Source organism: Dipodomys merriami, unplaced genomic scaffold (genome assembly GCF_024711535.1).
Source record: "Dipodomys merriami isolate MVZ:Mamm:240054 unplaced genomic scaffold, mDipMer1.0.p SCAF_2, whole genome shotgun sequence".
Taxonomy (NCBI): Eukaryota; Metazoa; Chordata; class Mammalia; order Rodentia; family Heteromyidae; genus Dipodomys; species Dipodomys merriami.
The window spans coordinates 71,140,357-71,160,821 of NW_027203381.1; the positions used below are offsets into that span (position 1 = coordinate 71,140,357).

Consider the following 20,465-nt stretch of genomic DNA (forward strand, 5'->3'; position numbering starts at 1 on the left):
CGCCCAAGCCCAGACTTCAAGCCCCACGACCGACAAAGAAAACACACACACACACACACACACACACACACACACACACACACACACACACACACACACACACACACACACACACATACACAAACAGGGTAGGAGGCAGAAAAACATCTATCTGCTTAGTAAGCAAGAAGCTCTGAGTTCAAACCTCAATACCTAATAATAATAATAGTAATAAAGCTCAAATATTGCTTGGGGTTGCTGACAACTGCTGTGGCTTCCAACACTTACAAAACTATTTTCAAGGTTTACTGATATAACAGCATGCATTAACTCTTCCTCTATCTTTCTTTTTTCCAGGCAGTTTTAGAGTCTTGCCCATGATAGGCAAGTGCTCAACCACTGAGCTACATCCTCAGTCCTAGTCCTTAAATTCTTATTATGGCCAAATAATAATTCTCCATTATACAGATACACTACTTTTTCCCCATCCGTTCATTAGTTAATGGACAATTTATATTAAAAAACACCTTTTTTGGCTATTATAATGATGCTATAATTGCATGTACAATGTATAAACACGTTTTTATTTCTTTTGTGTATACATTGAGCAGTTAATAGGATAACTCTAGGTTTAACTGTTTGGGGAACTGCTAGACAGTATTCTAAAATGCCCACATCATTTCACCCTCCTTGAGGCTATATATGAAGCTTCTGACCTTAATATGCCCTCACCAACATTTGGTATTGAGATGTATGCTTACAGCCACCCTAATGGGTATGAAATACCACCTCGTTGTGTTTTTTTTAAATTTACATTTAAAAATCTAAATTTACTTTCATAACTAATGACACCAAGCATCTTTTCATATGTTTATTGGCCATGTGTATATTTTCTCTAGAGGAATGTCTTAGATCCATCATCCAGTTTAAAATTGGGATGTCTTTTTGATTATTGAGTTGAAAGAGTTCTTTATATAGTATAGATACATGTTCCTTATAAGATCAGTGATTGGCAACTATTTTCTCCCATTCCATGGAAAATCTTATTATATTCTTCATTGTATCTTTTGAGGTATGAAAAATACTTTTTAGTTTAGTGGTTTTTGTTTTGTTTTGTTTTGTTTTTGTCTATCGTGGGGCTTGAACTCTGAGCCTGAGCACTGTCCCTTAGCTCTTCAGCTCAAGGGTAGTAGTGTTCTACCAGTTGAGCCACAGCACCACTTCCAGTTTTCTGGTGGTTTAGTGGAGATAAGAGTTTCTCGGACTTTCCTGCCCAGGCTGGCTTTGAACCGTGATCCTCAGAGCTCAGCTTCCTGAGTAGCTAGGATTACAGGTGTGAGCCAGCAACCCCCAGCTATTCTTTAGTTTTGATTAAGTAAATTTACCTACTTTAAATTTGGATATAGTAGGGGAATCTAACTTAGTTCTTTTTTATTTTTATTTTATTGTAAAGATGCTGAACAGAGAGGTCACAGTTACATTAGTAAGGTGATGAGTACATTTCTTGTTGAGCATTGTTACCCCCTCCTTTGTTTTTCTCCTATTATCCCTTCCCTCCCCTACTTCTCCCACTCTTCCATCACCTCCCCCCTCTCCCGCTCCAAGTTATAAAGTGCATTTCCAGCATAGAGTCTTGTGAGTCTCATTGTTGCACTGGATCATCCTGTGTCCTTATTTCAGCATTTTGTAATTCCCCTTACACTCCCCAAATTAGATAAATGTGTATACAAGATGCAGGGTACCAAAATCAGATATAGTAACAACAGGGGATATACCATAGGAGGAAGAACATACAAAAGAAACAAAAAAAATCACATAGTACACTAAAACAAAACAAAACAAAACAAAACAAAACAAAACAAAACATGGATTTTCCTGCCCTAGCTGGTTTCAAACTGTGATCCTCAGATCTCACCCTTTTGAGTAGCTAAGATTATAGTCATGAGCCACTAGTTCCTATGTCAGTATTTTAATCATTTTGATTCTATTATAAGTAGAGTGGTTTTCTTAGTTCAACTTTCAGATTGTTCACTGTAAAAGTATCAGGATACAGTTAATTTTTATATTGTGATTTTGTATTTTACAATTTTACCTAACTTCATAGTTCTAATGGTTATTTTACTGGTTACCTTAGGATTTTCCATATATGTGATCATGTCAGTAGATAATGTTTTTACTTCTCTTTTAAAATTTCTTTGTCCTGAATAATTACCCTTCTTATCCCCTCCTATATTAAATAGATGCAGTAAGCATGTTCTTGCCTTGCTTCTTTTCTTAGGGAGGAACATCCAATTATTTGCCATTAAATATAATGCTGGCTGTGAATTTAATAATATATTTCATTTTACTGAGGTTTGCTTTATTGTTTCTTTTTTATTCTTTCTATTGTTTATTATTTATTGTTTCTTCCCTATCCACCTCCTTTGTGCTATTACTTGTAATTATAATGCATTTCTATATGTAACAGGATGAACAGTAATTATATGCATATTATTTTGCTTCTGAAATTAGTTAAAAGAAAGGACAGAACCCATGCACTTACCTTGCCTTTTATAGTTATATAACTATCTTTACCAATGTTTACTCTTAACATATGGTCTGCCCTGAACCATGTTTCAGGCTCTTAAGGAAAATGAATAAACTATTATCGTTATTGTGAAGTGTTACAACTCTGGGCCTGGGTGCCATCCCTCAGCTCTTCAGCTCAAGGCTAGCACTCTACCACTTGAGCCACAGCGCCACTTTAGACTTTTTCTGCTTATGTGGTGCTGAGAAATTGAACCCAGGGCCTCATGCATGCAAGGCAAGCATTCTACCATTGAGCCACCTTCCCAGCCCTGTTACAGTTTATTTTAAATCTTCTATTTCCTTCTTGTTCTTCTATTAAGTCCTTCTGTCCATTACTGTGGTACTGAAGTCTTCAACTATTATTGTTAAATTATTTCTGCCTTCATGTCTGTCAGTTTTTGTTTCATATATTTGGTACACACACACACACACACACACACACACACACACACACACACATATGATATAGCTTTCTGATACAGTGGCCCTTTTATCACTTAATAAAGTACCTCTTAAAAATAACTTTTTAAAAATATTAAAAGCCCACTTAAAAGTGTGCTGTTAGTATTGCCACTCTGTTTTTTTGTGGCTGCTGTTTACAAATTTCTTCTCCTTTCTTTCAAAAACAAATATATTATACAAAACAATATTATAAAATGTATTGTTGGACCTATAATATATAGAAATGTAATGTGCTTTCCAGTGCCTTTGTAGGAGGTGTGTAGGACAAAGGAAATTACTCAAGAGACAAGCTGGATATTTTGCATCCTTGTATATTCAGTCGGGATCTAAAGGGCCTCTTGTAGAAAGCAAACAGTTAGCTTTTTAATCCTCTCTGACAATGTCCACCTGTTTAATGTTCTCACATTTATGTCATTATTGACATAGTTGTATTTATGCTTGCCACTTTACTTTTACTATGCATCACATGTCTTTTTCTATGCCTTTATTCCTCCTAGGCTTCTTTCTTTTACACCAAGTGCCTATTTTCTTTTTGTGGGTCCGGTCGTGGGGCCTGAACTCTGGGCCTGGGCGCTGTCCCTCAACTCTTCAGCTCAAGGCTAGCACTCTACCACTTGAGCCACAATGCCACTTTCAGCTTTTTTTTTCTTTTTGCTTAAATGGTGCTGGGGAATTTAACCCAGGGCCTCATGCATGCAAGGTAAGCGCTCTACCACTGAGCCACCTTCCCAGCCCCAAGTGCCTATTTTCTAATGGTTTTTATATCTTCAGGATTGAGTTTTTCATTACATTTGGAGAGTCCTAAACTCAGGATCTGGGTACTGTTCCTGAGGTTTTTTGCTCAAGGCTAACACTCTATTGCTTAAGCCAAATCTCCACTCCGGCTTTTTTGTTGGTTAATTGGGGATAAGAGTCTCTAAACTTTCCTTCCCAGGATGGCTTAGTACCACGATCCTCAGATCTCAGACCTCAGCCTTCTAATTTGCTAGGATTACAAGAGTAAAAGCCAGGTGTTTCACTATTTTTAAAAAAGTTATTCTTAAAACTGCTACTCTAGTGCTTAAGATACACATCTTATCAGAATCAGCTTCAGATGAATACTAAATTCATTGCAGTAAACATTAAAAAGTTGCCTCTGAGGAGCTTTATTCTTTTCCTCATGTGTATGACCTTGTCCTTCTATATGTCCATAAGTATTCCAAAGTCAATGTTGTTATAATTGTTATTTTTAATAATGTTATGTCTCTTAAAGAAGCTGAGACAAGAAAGAAATTCAGTGCATATTATAGCATTTACTAATCTCCTTATTTATAATTTCTGGATATTTTCATTTTTTCCTCTGAAGTCTAGTGACTATCTGGAGATATTTGTCTAATATTGCTTCTTCCTCATCCACCTACTTTGTGCTATTACTTGTAAATATAATACATTTCTATATGTAACAGGATGAACAGTAATTATATGCATATTATTTTGTACAATTGCTTCTGAAATTAGTTAAGAAGACAGAACCTATGCACTTATTTTGCCTTTTATAGTTACATAACTATCTTTACCAATTTTTACTGTTAGTGTTTAAGCTACAGTCTGGGGTCATGTACTTTTACTATAAAGAACTCCCTTTATCATTTCCCCCCAGTTCTCTCCAGCAATCTAACAGCCTAAAATGTAACCTATATCTTCAATCTATCTTCAATCTATGGACGTTTTTTGAGAGAGCTGTTGCCTTAAACTTCTCCAGTCTCTGCTGTAATTAGTAATTAGACTTGGAGCTCTTTTTTTAAGCAAAGTCTTTTGAGTCATGGCTCTAAATCTGGGGTGGGGAGGATGCTTTCCTGAGTGATACCCTACTTTAAGAGCTAAACTCTTAGTGGAATGGAGTGATTAGCCTTCTTCATTTGCCTCCATTTTAGCTTCACTTGCTTCCATTTTAGCAAGAATAAATTGGGACTTAATATTCTCAGAGAACATAGCACTAGTGGTGGGGTTGCTGTTCCTTGAGTAAGGGTGGGCAGAAGAAGGAGCTCCCATCTCTAGGGCATACTCATCCAGACTTAGTAACAAGTGGCTAAGGGCAGGATAAGAAATGCTTTGCCTAGGAAGATAGTCCTTCAGTTGGGAGTTGTGGGAAAGGAGATCCTGGGCTCTTGGTTTGTAACAGTTTGGAGTGAAGTTTCCATCCTACCAGACCAGGGCAGAGAGAAAGAGAAAGAGGTGTTTGTTTATATATCATTGACACACTTCAAGTATTGGAAGATGTGTTGAAAAAAAAAAGTTTCTACATTTGCTGTGTGCACTTGGGATTATCTCCAAGGCCTGTAAGTGGCCATTTTAAAATAATTTTTACTAGTTTCACGGGAGAGTAAGTCTACAGAGTTCCTCACACTGTTGGACTGGGGTGAACTGCCTTTCAGAAGCTATACTGTTTTATTTTAGGGCATGACTACTGTATCTCTACAGAACAATAATTCTCTAACTTTAATGTTCATGTTAATCACTGGGGCTAAGTTTAAAAATGCAGATTCCTAGAGCTTTACTCCCCACGCCCATGCCAGAGATTTTTCCTTGACTGTGAAATATCAGAAAGAAAGTGAGAAAGAAATCTGTTTTTAAAACAAATTGTTTAAATAGGGATACTGATTGACCCACTGCAACAATGAGATATACAAGAAGCTATGTCAAAAAATGAACTTTACAATTTTTTTAGAAGTTCTACCTATCATTCTTTGAAAAAGAACTATACTAAAAAGGCAAATGCATACCAGATAAAACTATTCCTCCTCCTCCTCCTTCTTATCTTCCTTAAGACTCTACATCTACTGGGGGCCTGTACAGCTATATAGCATGGTCCAAAACAGGCTACTTAAAATATCATAGGGGCTGGAGGCATGGCTCATGTGGTAGAGCACTTGCCTAGAAAGTTAGAATGTCTGAGTTCAAATCCCAGTACTTTCAAAAACCCATTATAATCACAAGTTAGAGAATGAAAATGAGAGGAGAGAGACAGAGACAGAGACAGAGAGACAGAAAGTGAGTTTATTTGTTTATGGTAAATTCTGTCCTTATAGGAAGTAGTATGAAATCATGATTAGGAGCTGCCAAGAATCAATAATGACAGGGAACCCCTGCAGCAATACTTCATAGTAGGGAAAGGAAGCCATTTGCCTCAGAATCTTTTTTTGTCTTGTACTGGATATGGCTTTCACTTGGCATCTGTTTGTAATCTTCTTTCAAAACAAAGACAGAATATCAAAGTCTTTGGTGCAATTGGTCTGATTTGTACACTGTTAAGTGACAATATACACCACTGGTGAGTGAATTAATAGGATTAAAACACTATCAAGCAAGCCACAGAGGAAAGGATCCCTACTGCCCCACTGTACACTGTTATCACTAATATGAATCCTTGAGTCATAATAATAGAAAATAAATATCATTTCATATTTTAGAACCCTAGACAGAAGCCATTAGCAATCCCAGAGAACTAGTGAATTAAAATTGTAAATACAGTGTGTTAGTTTTGTAGGAACTCCTGTGAGTGTCTTTTTCAGAAAGAACAGGAACACTGGTAGCTACAGGACTGTTCTATGTATACTTGGATCCAACTTGCTTCCAGCTGCCTGTACTCCCAGCGGGAGGGAAGGCAACATTTGGGTAGAATTTATGAAAAACATTTCCACAGCAGAAGGCAGAACTGAGCAAGACAAAGGCCTCAGAGAACTCAGGAAACCTGGCTATCTCAGCCAGGGGATATTTTTCTATTGGGTTCAGGACATGGTATTATGATTATTGTTGTTGTTATTATTATTCCCATACAGGAATATTATTCCCCTTCAGGAACTGTAAAAATTATGTTATAACAAATTCTAAAGATCAATGCATTTTAGCTTTTGTCTTCCAGATGTGTGTATATACGTATTGAGGGGGAAATCCTTCCTGCAGTCTGTGTGCTGATAATTGGTAGTTTTATTGGTACCAATGCATACATAAAACTTAGGAAATTTCTGATTTTCCTTTAATGATTTTAATGTTGTGAAATTATTTCTCTGTGTTATTAAATACATTGCACATGTGCGGGTGTGTGTACACAAACACACCCCTGGGCTGAAGCTCTAACCCTCAGCCCCTCAGAAGTGCTTGTATTTGGAGACAGGGCCTTTAAGGAAGTAATTAAATTATAATAAAGGCATTATGGCAGGTCCTTAACGAGTCAGATTGATATCCTTACAAAGTGAAGAGATTAGGATACATCAGGGGTATGACGCTGAAATGGGAAGGCCATATGAGGGCACAGTGGATAAACAGCATCTGCAAGACACAAAGGAAGGTCTCCAGAGAAACCAAATCTGCTAGCACTTTGATCCTGGGCTTTGAGCATCCAGAACTGTGACAGAATAAATTTCAGTTACTTAAGGCACACACCTGTGGTATTTTCTTAGAAAATACCATATTAGTCTTAGTTTAGTATTAGTATTAGATTTTCATACATTCAATAATTTTTACCTTAGCTGGAGCTAGGTTTGTAACTGGGATATAAATACTAGACATTGGAAAATTAAGATTAAGAAATAGGTAAGTTATGAGCTAATCATTTTAATTAACAAATTTATATATTTAGGATTTACTTGAATTACTATTTCTTGGGTGCATAGGGTTAATTCACATACAGATAATCAGTACCTGTGCTGATTGTTTGAAAATGTACCTTATCCCTCTTTATCATCTCAAAGGGCTCCCTGTTAGAGCATTCCGTCTTTCAACCAAAGACTATTGGTTTGTAATTATATATTTACTTGTGGGATTATACATTAATATCTACCTCTCCAGTGAAACCTCTATGGGTCATAACCACCTCTGTTTCAATGAATACGATATGCCCAGCAGCCAATACAATGTCTTATTCTTAATTATTTGACCAATGAGTGAAAAAAAATCAAGAGCTTCTTGAGATCTTAAATTGGGGAGAGTGACCAATAGGCTCTAGAATTCCCTTGTATCATTTGAAAATGAGTATATCTAAAACTTTGTTCATGCATACATTTCTCTGGGAGAAATGTTCACTTGATTTCAAAGGAGTCTGTGACCTCCCCGTAAAATAAGAAATCACTAACGTACTGCAGAGGTAAAATAGGATTCAAAAATAGGATTCACCTATGAATTGAAATAGACAATGCTACATGTACATTTTCCTGTACAGATGTGTGGATGTTTGTAGGTACGTATAATTTCCAAGGACAGAGAGGGATTGCTTAGAACCATCCACATTCCCACTTTTCCAGACCTCTAGTAGTAGCTGCTCACATTCTCATTCATTTGTTTCTTGGCAGCATTGTTCACCACTCAGGTCAGGAGCTTGTAATTCCTTCCTGTCACCTGTTTGGGATGTTACCATCCTTCCCCTCCCCCCTCCACCCTGTTTTGTAGGAAGTTCCTTTTAATAACAAACTCAGAAACTTCCCAGTTAGCAAAAGCTGTGTTTAGGGAGCACAGGTGTCCAGGCAATTTGATCAAACAACCATGGAATTCCCTTCCCTCACCCTGCACAGGAGAGGAGATCCAGCCTAAACAGGCTGAAGAGGCCTCAGAGTGCTGGTCCATTCCAGTGGAGGGGGCCAGGAGAAGGATAGGTGGAACATTAATTGACTATTGTGTATTAAATATCTTCTCTTGCTTGCCAGTTCCAGAAAAATAATTCCCTAATTTTTGTCCTAAAAATGGAGACTTCAACAGTAAATCTGTCAGAGCAAAAGTTTTCCATGTGCCATTAACTCTCAATTCCTCACACTAACAACAGAGGAAAGCAGTAATGCAGAAATTTCAAAGCCACAGGCTTTTCCCATTTCTCTTTGTAGTGCATTGTTTGGGAAGATGCTCAGTGGCAGACTCACCTCTCCTCTCTAGTTATGTTTGTCTTTGTTGCGTATTAAAATGAGTTTGTCTGCCTTATAGCCAGGAGGTTGGATGACGTAAAGATTCCAGCTCAGAATCTGTGAAACTCATCAGGGGAAATATATAAGGCACACAGATAATCAAACTTGACTAGATTTGAGTTCACATTCTTAATCACTTGTGATCAATTGCTTTGCTTCTCTGTGACTAAAGTGAGCCGGTGGTGAGAAATAATTATAGGACACTAGTTGGAAAGGAATGAGCTTACATTTAGATGAAGACATAAGATGGTGTTGTGGCCAGAACTGACCACACAATCATGTTGATTTCCCTACTCTGAATCACAACCTTTTCAGCAGCCATAGATTTTTCTGTGCAAACCTCCAAATGTGTTGTACACCTGACAGCCTTTGGTAATCCTCTATTAAAGGATATTCTGCCTCTCTCTCTCTGCCAACATGACCCTTATCACTTGAGGTCAGATGTAGTAGATGATGAGCAATGGCCAATGGAATGGGAGAGAATGTTCCATTCATTTCTAGGTGGAAGATGATCTCAGAGTCAGCATATGCCTGGCTTCATGATTGCCTGCCAAAGCAACTGGCAGCATCTGAGATGGTAACTGCTCCATTTTCCCAGCCCCTGTATCTATGATGAGTACATCTCCCACCAGCTGGTCATTGGTATGTGGCAGAAGCAAGAAACTAACCTCTGTAGATTGTTTTGTTTTAACTGCTGAGATTTTAATATTCTTAGTCAACTCAGCTTTATCTCTGACCTTACATATATCAAGCTACACCATGAGTGTCTGGGATTTTATCTTTTCAACTAAACACTAAATAATCTGAAGCCAGAATGATATCCTCTTCAGTGTGTTAAGTCCAGTGAGAAGTATATTTAAAACAAGCTGTCAAATATGAAATTATTAAAAGAAAGGCACAATGCTTATGTGCATCAGATCATACAAAATAATATTTATCAAAATGAACTCCAGCAAATGAAAATAGGAGTTTTGTTTCTTTATTGCTGTTTTTGTTTTCTTTCCTTTTTGAGCTCTATGTTCATTTATAAGTCTTTGGGAGTGTATGGGGAGGCACAGAAATGGAGGGACAAAGGATGAACTAATGCAATAGACACTATGTTGAAAATGAACTATACAACTTGTGGCTAGGATGGGAGGAAAAAAACTGGGAAAGAGTGAGGAAAGGGGTAACACTGTCCAAAAAGAAAAGTACTCTTTACCTGGCTTATGAAACTATAAACCATTTGTACATCACCTTTATAATAACAATAAACAAATTTTAAAAGAATGAAATTATCTTCTTGGCCTTTGTGATCCTCAAGGTTTCTGGTTTTCTAACACGTACCCACTCTTAACATCATTATAATAAAAATGATCAGATATTTCTATTGCTCAGATATATGGAAAAGGTGAAGCTATTCCACTGGACCAACAGTGCAAAAAGGAAGAGTTTTCAGAGGGCAGGGAAAGAAGTATATTGAGGATCATTTAGAATGCAATGGGTTTAAGGAGCCAGAATGATTTCAGAATAAACCCTCGGGGGAAAACATGTAGAAAAAAAAGCACCCCCAACTATTAAGTTATGAGGGCTCATATAAGTCATCTGGTAGACTCATACACCCTAATTAGTATCATAACACCAGCATTCACTGAGGACTTAACCATGTGCCAGGCACAGTTCCAACAGCTTTGCAGTTAACTCACTGAATCTTCAAACAACCTTATAAGATAGCTACTATTATTTATACTTTTCAGATGGAGAAACTGAATCACAAGGGAGGTAAATGCCCTATAGTTGCACAGCTAGTAAATAGCCTTCTCTGACTTCAGCATCTGCTAGAACATTCCTTGTCATGGGAGCTCACTCCTATGAGTTCCATCCCTTCCTGCAAGCCACATACTTCTTCTCTTCATTCCTGGATATCTCTGCCGCCAAGACCAACATAACACAATTCTACTCCCTTCTCTCCAAAGCAGCCCTTCAAATATTTGAAAGCAGCAATCATGTGTCCCATATGGTTCCTCTTTCCATTGTAAACAGCCCCAAGTCACTCAACCCTCCCCACCATGCCTCAGCTTGAGGCCCTTCTCTATCCCCGCTCAGTGACTCACTTATGTTGGGGACCAAAAAATGTCAGAGAAGGCAGTGGAGTGGAACTCATGACTAGCCCTCCTCAAGTCTTGTGCTGAGCTAATGCTTCCCACAACCCAAGCACATTCCTTTCGTGGCATAAAGCAGGACCATAGTCTGCTGTAGGAATGACTGGCTGGCCAGATGTCCTGCATGTCTTTTTTCTTTTTTTTGGCAAATGGACTGCTAAAGTGTGAGCCTGTTAGGAGTGTTCCCTTCTTCCTTAGGCCTTCTCTTCAACCCATCTCTCAGCTTCCTGCCCCATGCCTGGAGGCAAGAGAGTTGAAGAGTCTCCCACTTACCATGGAGTTCATGGCGAAGTGATTGTGCTGAGTCTGGAGGTCAAGGGCATGCTGGTAGCTGACTCCGATCTCTGTGTGGCTCTGGAGAAACAACTCCTTGTTGTGGCTTATCCAGTCAAACATCTAGAGGGGACAAGACAAGCAAGTACACAGTAATCAGAAGAGTAGTATATCCAACAGGATAAAACATTCGGAATGACTGAAGGAAAGAAAAAGCCTTCTTGCTCATGCCCAGGAGAAGCAGACATCATTCCTTCATCTTCATGAAGACCCACATGCAGACTGGATGCTATGGCTCATACTTGTAAGCCCAGCTACTTAGCAAGTAGATAACAGGAGAGTATGCTGGTTCGAGGCCAGACTGAGGAAAAGTTATTGAGGTTCCATCTCAGCCAGCAAAGGGGGTGTGGTGGTACATGCCTGTGGTCTCAGCTATAGGGAAGCATAGGTAGGAGGATTGTGATCTGAGGCCTGCCCTGCGTAAAAATGTGAGATCTTATCTGAAAAATAACTAAAGCAAAAAAGGGCTCAAGTGTGTGGCTCAAGTGGTAAAATGCCTGTCTAGCAAGCATGACACTCTGATATCAGACCCCAATACTGCAGGCAAAATGAAACAAAATGAAACCAAAAAACCTGCACATACAGCCTCTGTGTATGTATGTATAAAGACTAAGGGAAAAAGAGAAAATGAGTGGAAGAGTGGGAAGACAGAAGAAGTTGTTCACTCTCTGTAGGTACCTGCCCTCACTTCATAAGAACCTTAAGAGGTCCTTGAAAAGGCCCCAATGCTTGCTTTAGTGCCAGTGCTGTCAAGTTGTCCAGTTCCCATACTGCATTTAGGCCTGCACACTCGGAGAGGAAGGTGATTAGAACCCTGGCTCTGGAGGTCCTAGCTCTCAGGACTCCAGACCTAAGCCAACCAGTACATAGTCCTTTCCCCGCCATTGGGACTGTCTCAGAAATAAGAATGTGATATGATTCAGCCTGACAAAATATGAAGGGAAGTTTGCTGGAAACCTCTGGGATACAGAACCCCAGTTTTTTAGATGCCCTGTAACATCCTATGATATTATCCTATGTGTGGCTGACCTCACATTTCTGCAGACATCTGCTGGCAGCTTGGGGGTGAGGCCAGTGGGAGGGGTGGAGTTAGTAAACAGGCAGCACTCTGAGCCTTACCTCACCATGTCTCTGGGCTATGTGGGGATCTGAGCCAAGAGATGATCTGTATGATTCATCTCAATTTAAGATAATATTTTCTGCCCAGAAAAGCCAAGTGGTATAGCCAGGAAAGGTGCAATAAGTGCTGCTATGGAAAAACTGGCCAGTTGCAGGGTAGAAGAAGGAGAAACTGAAGCACAGGAACAGGGCAGGAGAAGCAAAGTCTATATCAGCGTTCTATGACAACTTTTCCATCAACACAGAAGAGCAAACTCTCCTTTGATTACATTCCAGCAGAATTTATGGGGCAACCACAATGTGCCAGGCACAGAGAAGCAAAAATGAATAAAACATGGCTCTTGAGATTAGACAGCTTAAGGCCAATGTGGAAATCTGAAATGGACCCAAATCCAATTTCAGCACAACCTGGTCACAGCTTGATCAAAATTAAAATTAAACAAACAAAACAGTAGCCTATGGATATAATGTATACCAACCTGCACTATTGAGAGAGCACAGAGAACAGTCCTTCAGCCACCCTTGAGGGAATGGGGAAGGAAGAAGAGAAGTCGACCCCTCTATGCTGAGCCTTGATGCAGGTAGTAATGAGCCAAGTGAAGACCAGGGAATTGTATATTCCAGACAAAGGTGGAAATGATGGGCGCTGACAAGCCTGGGGCAGCCTAGTGTGTTTCAGGCACTGAAGGTACTTCGGCTATGTTTCAGGAACCTAGCTTTGAAGTATGGCTGGTGAGGCACATGACTTCTGGGAATGTAGACCACACACTGGCCTTGGAAGTAATGAGAGGTAAGTGTGAAGTCCCAGGCTGAGCAGTAAAGTGTGAATAGCTCTGGGAGCCACATGGGGCATGGAGAGGAGGCAGGGTTGGGTTGAGAGGAATACTTAGGAGGGTGGTATAGTAAATCCCATGAGACTAACAGTCTGGAGACCCAGATTAGAGAATATCAGTATAGTCTGAGAAGTAGGCAGGTTTGAGAGCTTCTAGAGCTAGAATGGAGGACTCTCCATTATTTGGGAAGGCAAGGAAAAACAATAGCAGGTTCTGGCACAGCCTCTTTGGTTCATATAATTGAAGGAGCCACCACAGGTGCTGCCTAAAGATGAGGGTAAGAGGTTGGGAGTAGGTAGTTAGAGAGTGAATTTCCTTTTAGATGTGCTGAGTTTGACAGCTTTTGAGTTTCAAAGAGATGTGTCCTAATCCCATGAGATTTATGCCTGGAGATCCAGAGCGAGACATCAGAGGGCTATAACAACTCACACCACGGCATAAAAACATCACCTTCTCAAGGCAAACGTGCATGATTTGATGATTATTCTCTGGCTTGAATTACTCAGGTCATTTGTGTCTCTCTACACTGATAATAAAGAAAGGAGAAAAGTATCATCCTTCAATCTCTAGCACAGAGGATTCATTTCAGGCTGAGTCAATATGTGTGTTGTGTGAACCATTCTTAGTCCACTAGCCACAGCTAGCCTCATGGCACAGGTACTTCGTCAGCATTTTTTCTTTAATTATTATTAAGGGCAAGAAGGAAAAGAAGATAGAGCTTCCCTCCCCGCCTCCACCCCCTGTTCCACTTCAGAAATTTAGAAGATTCTCAGTCTGTAGTTTTTGTTCTTTAAAATTTTGTCTCTCAACCTCATTTTAAAATAAATTCTTGTTTCTCTTCCTTATTGACAAAAGAATCAATAAAATTAATGAAGATCTTTAATGCCTGAAACCCTTGGAAGTTGTGATAAAAAGCCCTCACTCTACTCCATATACTTTCTTGAATATCTCAGTGGCCCAGAAGTGACCTTCCCTGAATTCTCTGTTAAATGGCTATTTAGATATGCAAATAAGAAGGTGAGTTATGTGCTAGTGTTAGAATGATTGGATTGCTCCGGCATCAGGTCCCTGCTGGACTACAGAGCAAGGAGAAAGTTGGACAGAGCCCAAGCAAAATGGAGGCAATGCAAAAGTGAGTTGAAGATAGGCAAGAGTGGAAAGGGCTGTGGAACTGTCCACCTCCAGAAAGGGCTTCTCACAGAATGCCATGGGCCCGATCCCATTTAACCGATGCCACAAACTGCACTTGGAACACAGAGAGGCTCACCAGTGGCGGGGCATGATGTCAGTCAAAGTTGACCTTCCCTAGAGGTAATGCTCCAAAGAGGTTACACATGTCTCAGGCAGAGAGAAAAAGACCTGCTTTGAGGCCTAAATGGTCTCATGTGATATAGTACTAGGAACCAACTGCAAATGTTCCCTGGGCCTAAACTTGCTACCTCTTTGTATGTAATCATTACCCATGGAAGCCTGGATGTCTGCAAAGGTCACTTATTTCCATGTGTTCAGTGGAAGAGAATGCAGAGACAAAATGTGTGTACAAGCCAGAAGGGTGAGGAGTGGGCTGATTCCAGCTCTGGCTTGCTCACCAACTCCCCAGGAGACTGTGGTCAAGTCATTTCATTTCCAGGCTTCTCCTGCCTTACAAGGGATAGCTTCCCAGAACATCTGAGTCTATAACAAATCAATTTGAAAACATCGAAGGCCTAAATTTTCCATTCAAAAAAATAGTTGTATTGAATCTCTTGAATCAAGATGTATATCCATGGCTATAACTCCCATTTCCAACTTTTTGAATAAGACAATGGTTAGTGAGGAAATTGGTATCTCTTTACCCCTGTAGCCCTTCTCCACATGTATCGCTCAAGGTTAGCACTCTACCACTTGAGCTATAGCTCCACTTCTGGCTTTGGTGGTAACTTGGAGACAGGAGTTTCACAGACTTTCCTATCCAGGCTGGCTTTCAATGATGATCCTCAGATCTCAGCCTCCCGAATAGCTAGAATTAAGGACATGAGCCACTGGCATCCCAATCTTCAGTATCATTATATGGCCAGAGAAATACAGCTTCTTCTTCTCTGAAGAAGAAAGAAGGATGGCCAATAGACACATGAAGAAATGTTCAACATCCCTAGCCATAAAAGAAATGCAAATCAAAACAACATTGAGATATCACCTCACTCCAGTTAGAACAGCAAAAATCAAGAACTCTAACAACAACAGATGCTGGAGGGGATGTGGACAGAAAGGAACCTTACTTCATTGTTGGTGGGAATGTAAACTTGTTCAACCACTTTGGAAAGCAGTATGGAGGTTCCTCAAAAGACTTCACATAGATCTCCCCTATGATCCAGCAATCCCACTTTTGGGCATTTACCCAAATGTTTACAAACAAGACCACACTAAAGCTACCAGCACAACTATGTTTATTGCAGCATTATTTACCATAGCTAAGATATGGAACCAACCCAGATGCCCCTCAGTAGATGAATGGATCAAGAAAATGTGGTATATATACACAATGGAATTCTATGCCTCCATCAGAAAGAATGACATTTCCCCATTTGTTAGGAAATGGAAAGGTTTGGAAAAAATTATATTAAGTGAAGTAAGCCAGGCCCAAAGAAGCATAGATCCCATGGTTTCCCTTATTTGCAATATCTAGTATAGGTATGAGTCAAGCGGAAAAGGTCAGATAATGTGATGTTAGGAAAATGAACCCTTAAATATGTATTTTAATGTTTTCGTTTCTTTCATGCATGTGTTTCTAACGCATTTATAAGATTATTTCTTTGTTGCTTTGTATGTCCCTCCCCCACAGTGTAACCCCCGCTTTCACTATATTTGATGTCAGTATAACATGTGGAGGAGATGGGGACAAACAAGTCGTTTAAGGATTCAGGTGGACCTGTTGCAACAATGAGAAGTACAAAATGTCATGTCAAAACCAGCTTTACAATGTCGGTGTGGGGGGGGAGGGGGGTATAATTGGGTGGGGGGAGGGGAGAGGCTGGGAAGGGAGGTGAAGGGTAAACAAAGGAGGAGGCTGCAATGCTTGGTAAGAAATGTATGCATTATCTTGCCCATGTAATTGTAGCCCCTCTGTACAGTATGTTCTCAAATAAAATAAAATAAAATTAAAAAAAAAAAGAAATACAGCTTCTTTGTCTGTGCACCAACATTCACACCCGCCATCTCAGTGCACCCTCAAAACAGTTCCACATAGGTATCACCATCAGGCTCCTTTCACAGAATGGGAAATAGTTCAGAGAAGTGAAGCCAAGGTCTAAAATTCATTTGCTCTGCCCAGTACCATATTTATGGAATAGCAAAATCCAGGCTCCTGCTGTAAGAGCTCTTCTGCCTGCACTTACAAACGAGTAACTTTTCAAATGGTAGCTGCCAGCCAAGGAAGCGGGGCTGTTACTCATTTGGGACCACTCACTCATCAATATCCAGCCACTACTTCATCTACTACCACCATCAGGAAATATAGCAAAAACTTGGGAATAGGTGGTTCAAACAGTTATACTTTTCTCAAAATAATTATTAAATAAATGAATGAATGAACCAAAAGAGCTGGCCACAGGTTGTAGAACTGCTAATCAAGAAAAGTAGATGTTTTCTAAGAAATAGCCCTGCCTCCAGCTAGAGCAGTTTATGATTTGGTCTCTTTGAAGTTGGCTGGCTCTCTGGGAGATAACTCACACTAACCAAAGATGAGAAAAGAAAGAAAGGAAGAAAGGCAGAAAGAAAGGAAGGAAGGAAAAATAGTGGTATCAGATTTTTATATTCATTTCTTCTTTTTTAATGAGTTACAAATGTTGCATTCAATAAAATGGAATATAACCAAACAATTCCTTCAGCAGGAAAGCTCCTGTCTCAATAATGTATATCTGTCTGAAACTAACATAGTTTTGTTTCATTAAGATGTTTCATGTGAGCAAGCTAGTTGTAGAGTTTTTTTTCCATAGTTTATTTGCAACTAAGTTGCAAATAAAGTTTTTTATGCTGGCTAACATGCAGTAAAAAATATAGAATCTGGTTCTTAATAAATAGTAAATGTTAAAGGAATCTATTTAAATGCAAATTAAGAAGATAAACAGAAACCTTTCTGTTGTTTTAAAGATGAGGATAGGTAAAAGTTTATTATTTTTCTGTCTCTTTTTGGCAAGCATAAACTATTTCATAGCACAAGGATATTAAGTAAAGACCTTCTGTTTATTTTCCTCCATTTGCCAAATTTAGCAATTGCATCTGACTTCTATTTTTTTTAACTTTCAAACCACTCACTATTTACAGTTAGTATTTTATACTCTTTAATTATAGATTACATTGGAATTAAAGGTGGTCACATTCAACCTCAATAAATTGATTAGGATAACAGAAGCCAGGTGCCTGGCTCATATTTTAATCTTAGCTTCTTGGGAAGCTGAGATGGGGAAGATCATTGTTTGAGGCCCAGCCCAGGCAAAAAGGTTGTTAGACCCCATTTCAACCAATAAAATCCTGGGTTTATTGGTGTGCACCTGTCATTCCAGGTCCAAGGACTGTGATCCAGAATGGCTCAGAGGAAACAGATTCTGGATTGTGTCTCAGGTGATAGAGTACCTGCCTAAACCCCAGTCCTATCAAAAAGGGAGGAAGAGAAACAGAAGAGAACCAGCGGACTTTCTTTGCCTAAATATGCATACCCCAATATCAGTTGGCATGACATCCGTGTGCTGTTGTTACACTGCAGTAATCCATCTGTGAAATCTTACGCTCCACACAACATTAACAAATTTCTTGTTAGCTCTGGGAAACAAGGTGTCCAGTCAAATGCAAAATAAAATTTTATGCATGTTAGACTACACAGAACAAAAGATTTATATCAGTATAGATTGCTGCATAAACTTTCACACATTTTATCATGGTCTGAACCTCAATTCTTTATCTGTAAAATAGGGGTAACCATTTATACTACTTGAACCTGAGGGTACCAGGTTGAGATGGTGGATAGAAACATGCTTTGTTAAGTGCTACATACATGATGGGTTTTTATATCTATACAATGAGCAGAGGGTAACATACAGATTCCCAATTTTTTTTTGTTGAAGAGTCCCAAACAGATGAAAGATGTGGATTTAAAGCTGTCATAGGTTCATACTACAAAATCTCATGGCAAATAGAAATCACGCCTGCATCCATACACAAACTCATTTATGGCCCATCCATTCTGACAGACACCCCCCAGGGCGATACAGGAAAATGCATAGATACGGCCCAAAGGGACCATCTCTCATACACTTAGGGACCCTCTTGTCACACAAGACTCATAGATAAATATACTTCCTTTGGGTTCTGCTTGAGGGCTCTGATACCTCCCTCATGCCTGACCACAGAGCAAGAAAATTAAGACCTTAGGCTTTACAAGATCTCTGCCTTGCCCGTCCTCTGTGCCACAGCCCAACTTTGTCATTATTAGAGATTCAGTTCCTTTGGCTATTAACAGTTTTACACTTGGGAGAGATGCCTATTAAAATACAGCTTTTCCTGTAATCCTTCTAGAATTACTTTGTCCTGGATACAGAAACTGCTTAGTCTTTTCTGAGCATAACTCAGGGATGCAATCCTAAAATGATGTGGCAGAAGAACCCTGAATAAGAGATGAGAGGCCCCCAAAACTAGAAGTAGCTATGAACCAGAGACATATTTCCCTGGTTTCATACTTCTTCTGTCGTGGGAACTCTGCCTGATCCTGGGATGCATGTTCTTATGCAAACAGGGCAACACACAGACCCTATACATGAGTCCAGGCCCTTGAGACCTTTGTGCCCCTGGTTTTCAATTTTCCATTCTCTGGACACTGAGCTTTACTGCTTTTCCAAAGCAAAATAAAGAGAGAGAAAATATTAAGGACTTAGTCTCCAGGTTCCAAGAATTCCTCACCATAGACAGCTTATATTTCATTTTTCCTGTATACCACAAGCCCTGCAGGTCATCATTACACTGAAACCTGCAGGCAGGAAGACAGCTAGGACATGGTCCTGAGAGGCTGCAAGTGTGATAAATATCTACTGAAGGGGACAAGGTGCTTTAGGTTCTGCTTTTTTCCTTTATGCTTTTGGCATGTAAGCCTGCATATTTGTGTATATTGTCTAAATGAAGTTGTCTTCTGTCATAAATCAAGTCTGCACCAGAGAGAATAGCTCAACCTTATTACCTGGGGGCACCATCACTGTATGCTCAATAATCTCCTGAGATGCCAAGCAATTTCACCAACCAGGCTGTTGCTGATCCAATTTTGTTTACCTTTAACTCTCATATCCTTCATCTCAGCTCTGAGATCTAACCTTACAAGTTGCTTATAATCTAGAATATTCCTGATTTCTCTGAAACACAACCAAATGTCCACAGTGTACAAAGGGTTACCAAAATCATTTCCTTTTCTAAGGTAATCTGACCTCCAATTACCCTCTAGGTTTTGTTTTCGCAACAGCACATAAACATGGCAAGTACCAACATTTGACCAAGTCATGATGAAATGGTTAAACACAAAACAAAATAAAAACCCAACCAAACAACAAAAAAATACCTGCTTGGAAAGTTGTACCTTGATGGGGAGGAAATATGAATACTTGGTGGGGACATCACATGTTGTGTGTGGCAACCCTGAAAGTTGTGCCAGTGGTTGTTTCAAAGACACACTAGTGCCCATGAAGCCATGACAGTGTCTGCAGGTCCCCAATGCAGATCTGATCTCTTTGCACCTGATCTGAGCTGTTGAACTCTGCAACTGGGCCAGGGTGTGGTAAGCTGTGGATCCTATCCTATGTAGTTCTCAGTAGACCACAACTGCCAGTGGCTGTCTGGCAGTCTGAACATTTGTAGCAACTAAGAAGACTCTGGCAGGTGTTAGCCAGTATGTTAGAACCATACTATATTGACAAAATTACTGCATCTCTTCTTGTCTTCCCCTTCCTCTTCTTCTTCCTCCTCTTCTTCTTCATATTGTCTCCGTGTCTTCTCCCTCCTCCATCCTCATACTGTAGCTCTCTTTATCTTTTTTTCCTACATACTCCTTGCCCATTATCAATTTATCTCAATAATATCCACAC

At 39.6% G+C, this 20,465-nt stretch overlaps 1 protein-coding gene across 16 annotated transcripts in view; it reads right to left on the reverse strand.

The window, feature by feature from the left end:
- Kalrn (kalirin RhoGEF kinase) overlaps positions 1 to 20,465 on the reverse strand; it is a 611,632-nt gene that overhangs the window by 336,960 nt on the left and 254,207 nt on the right. For all 16 annotated transcript variants that reach the window (XM_070030027.1, XM_070030026.1, XM_070030024.1 and 13 more), the window contains exon 6: positions 11,354 to 11,476. In XM_070030027.1, coding sequence (XP_069886128.1) covers positions 11,354 to 11,476 — 123 coding nt within the window. The remainder of the gene's footprint in view (positions 1 to 11,353; positions 11,477 to 20,465) is intronic.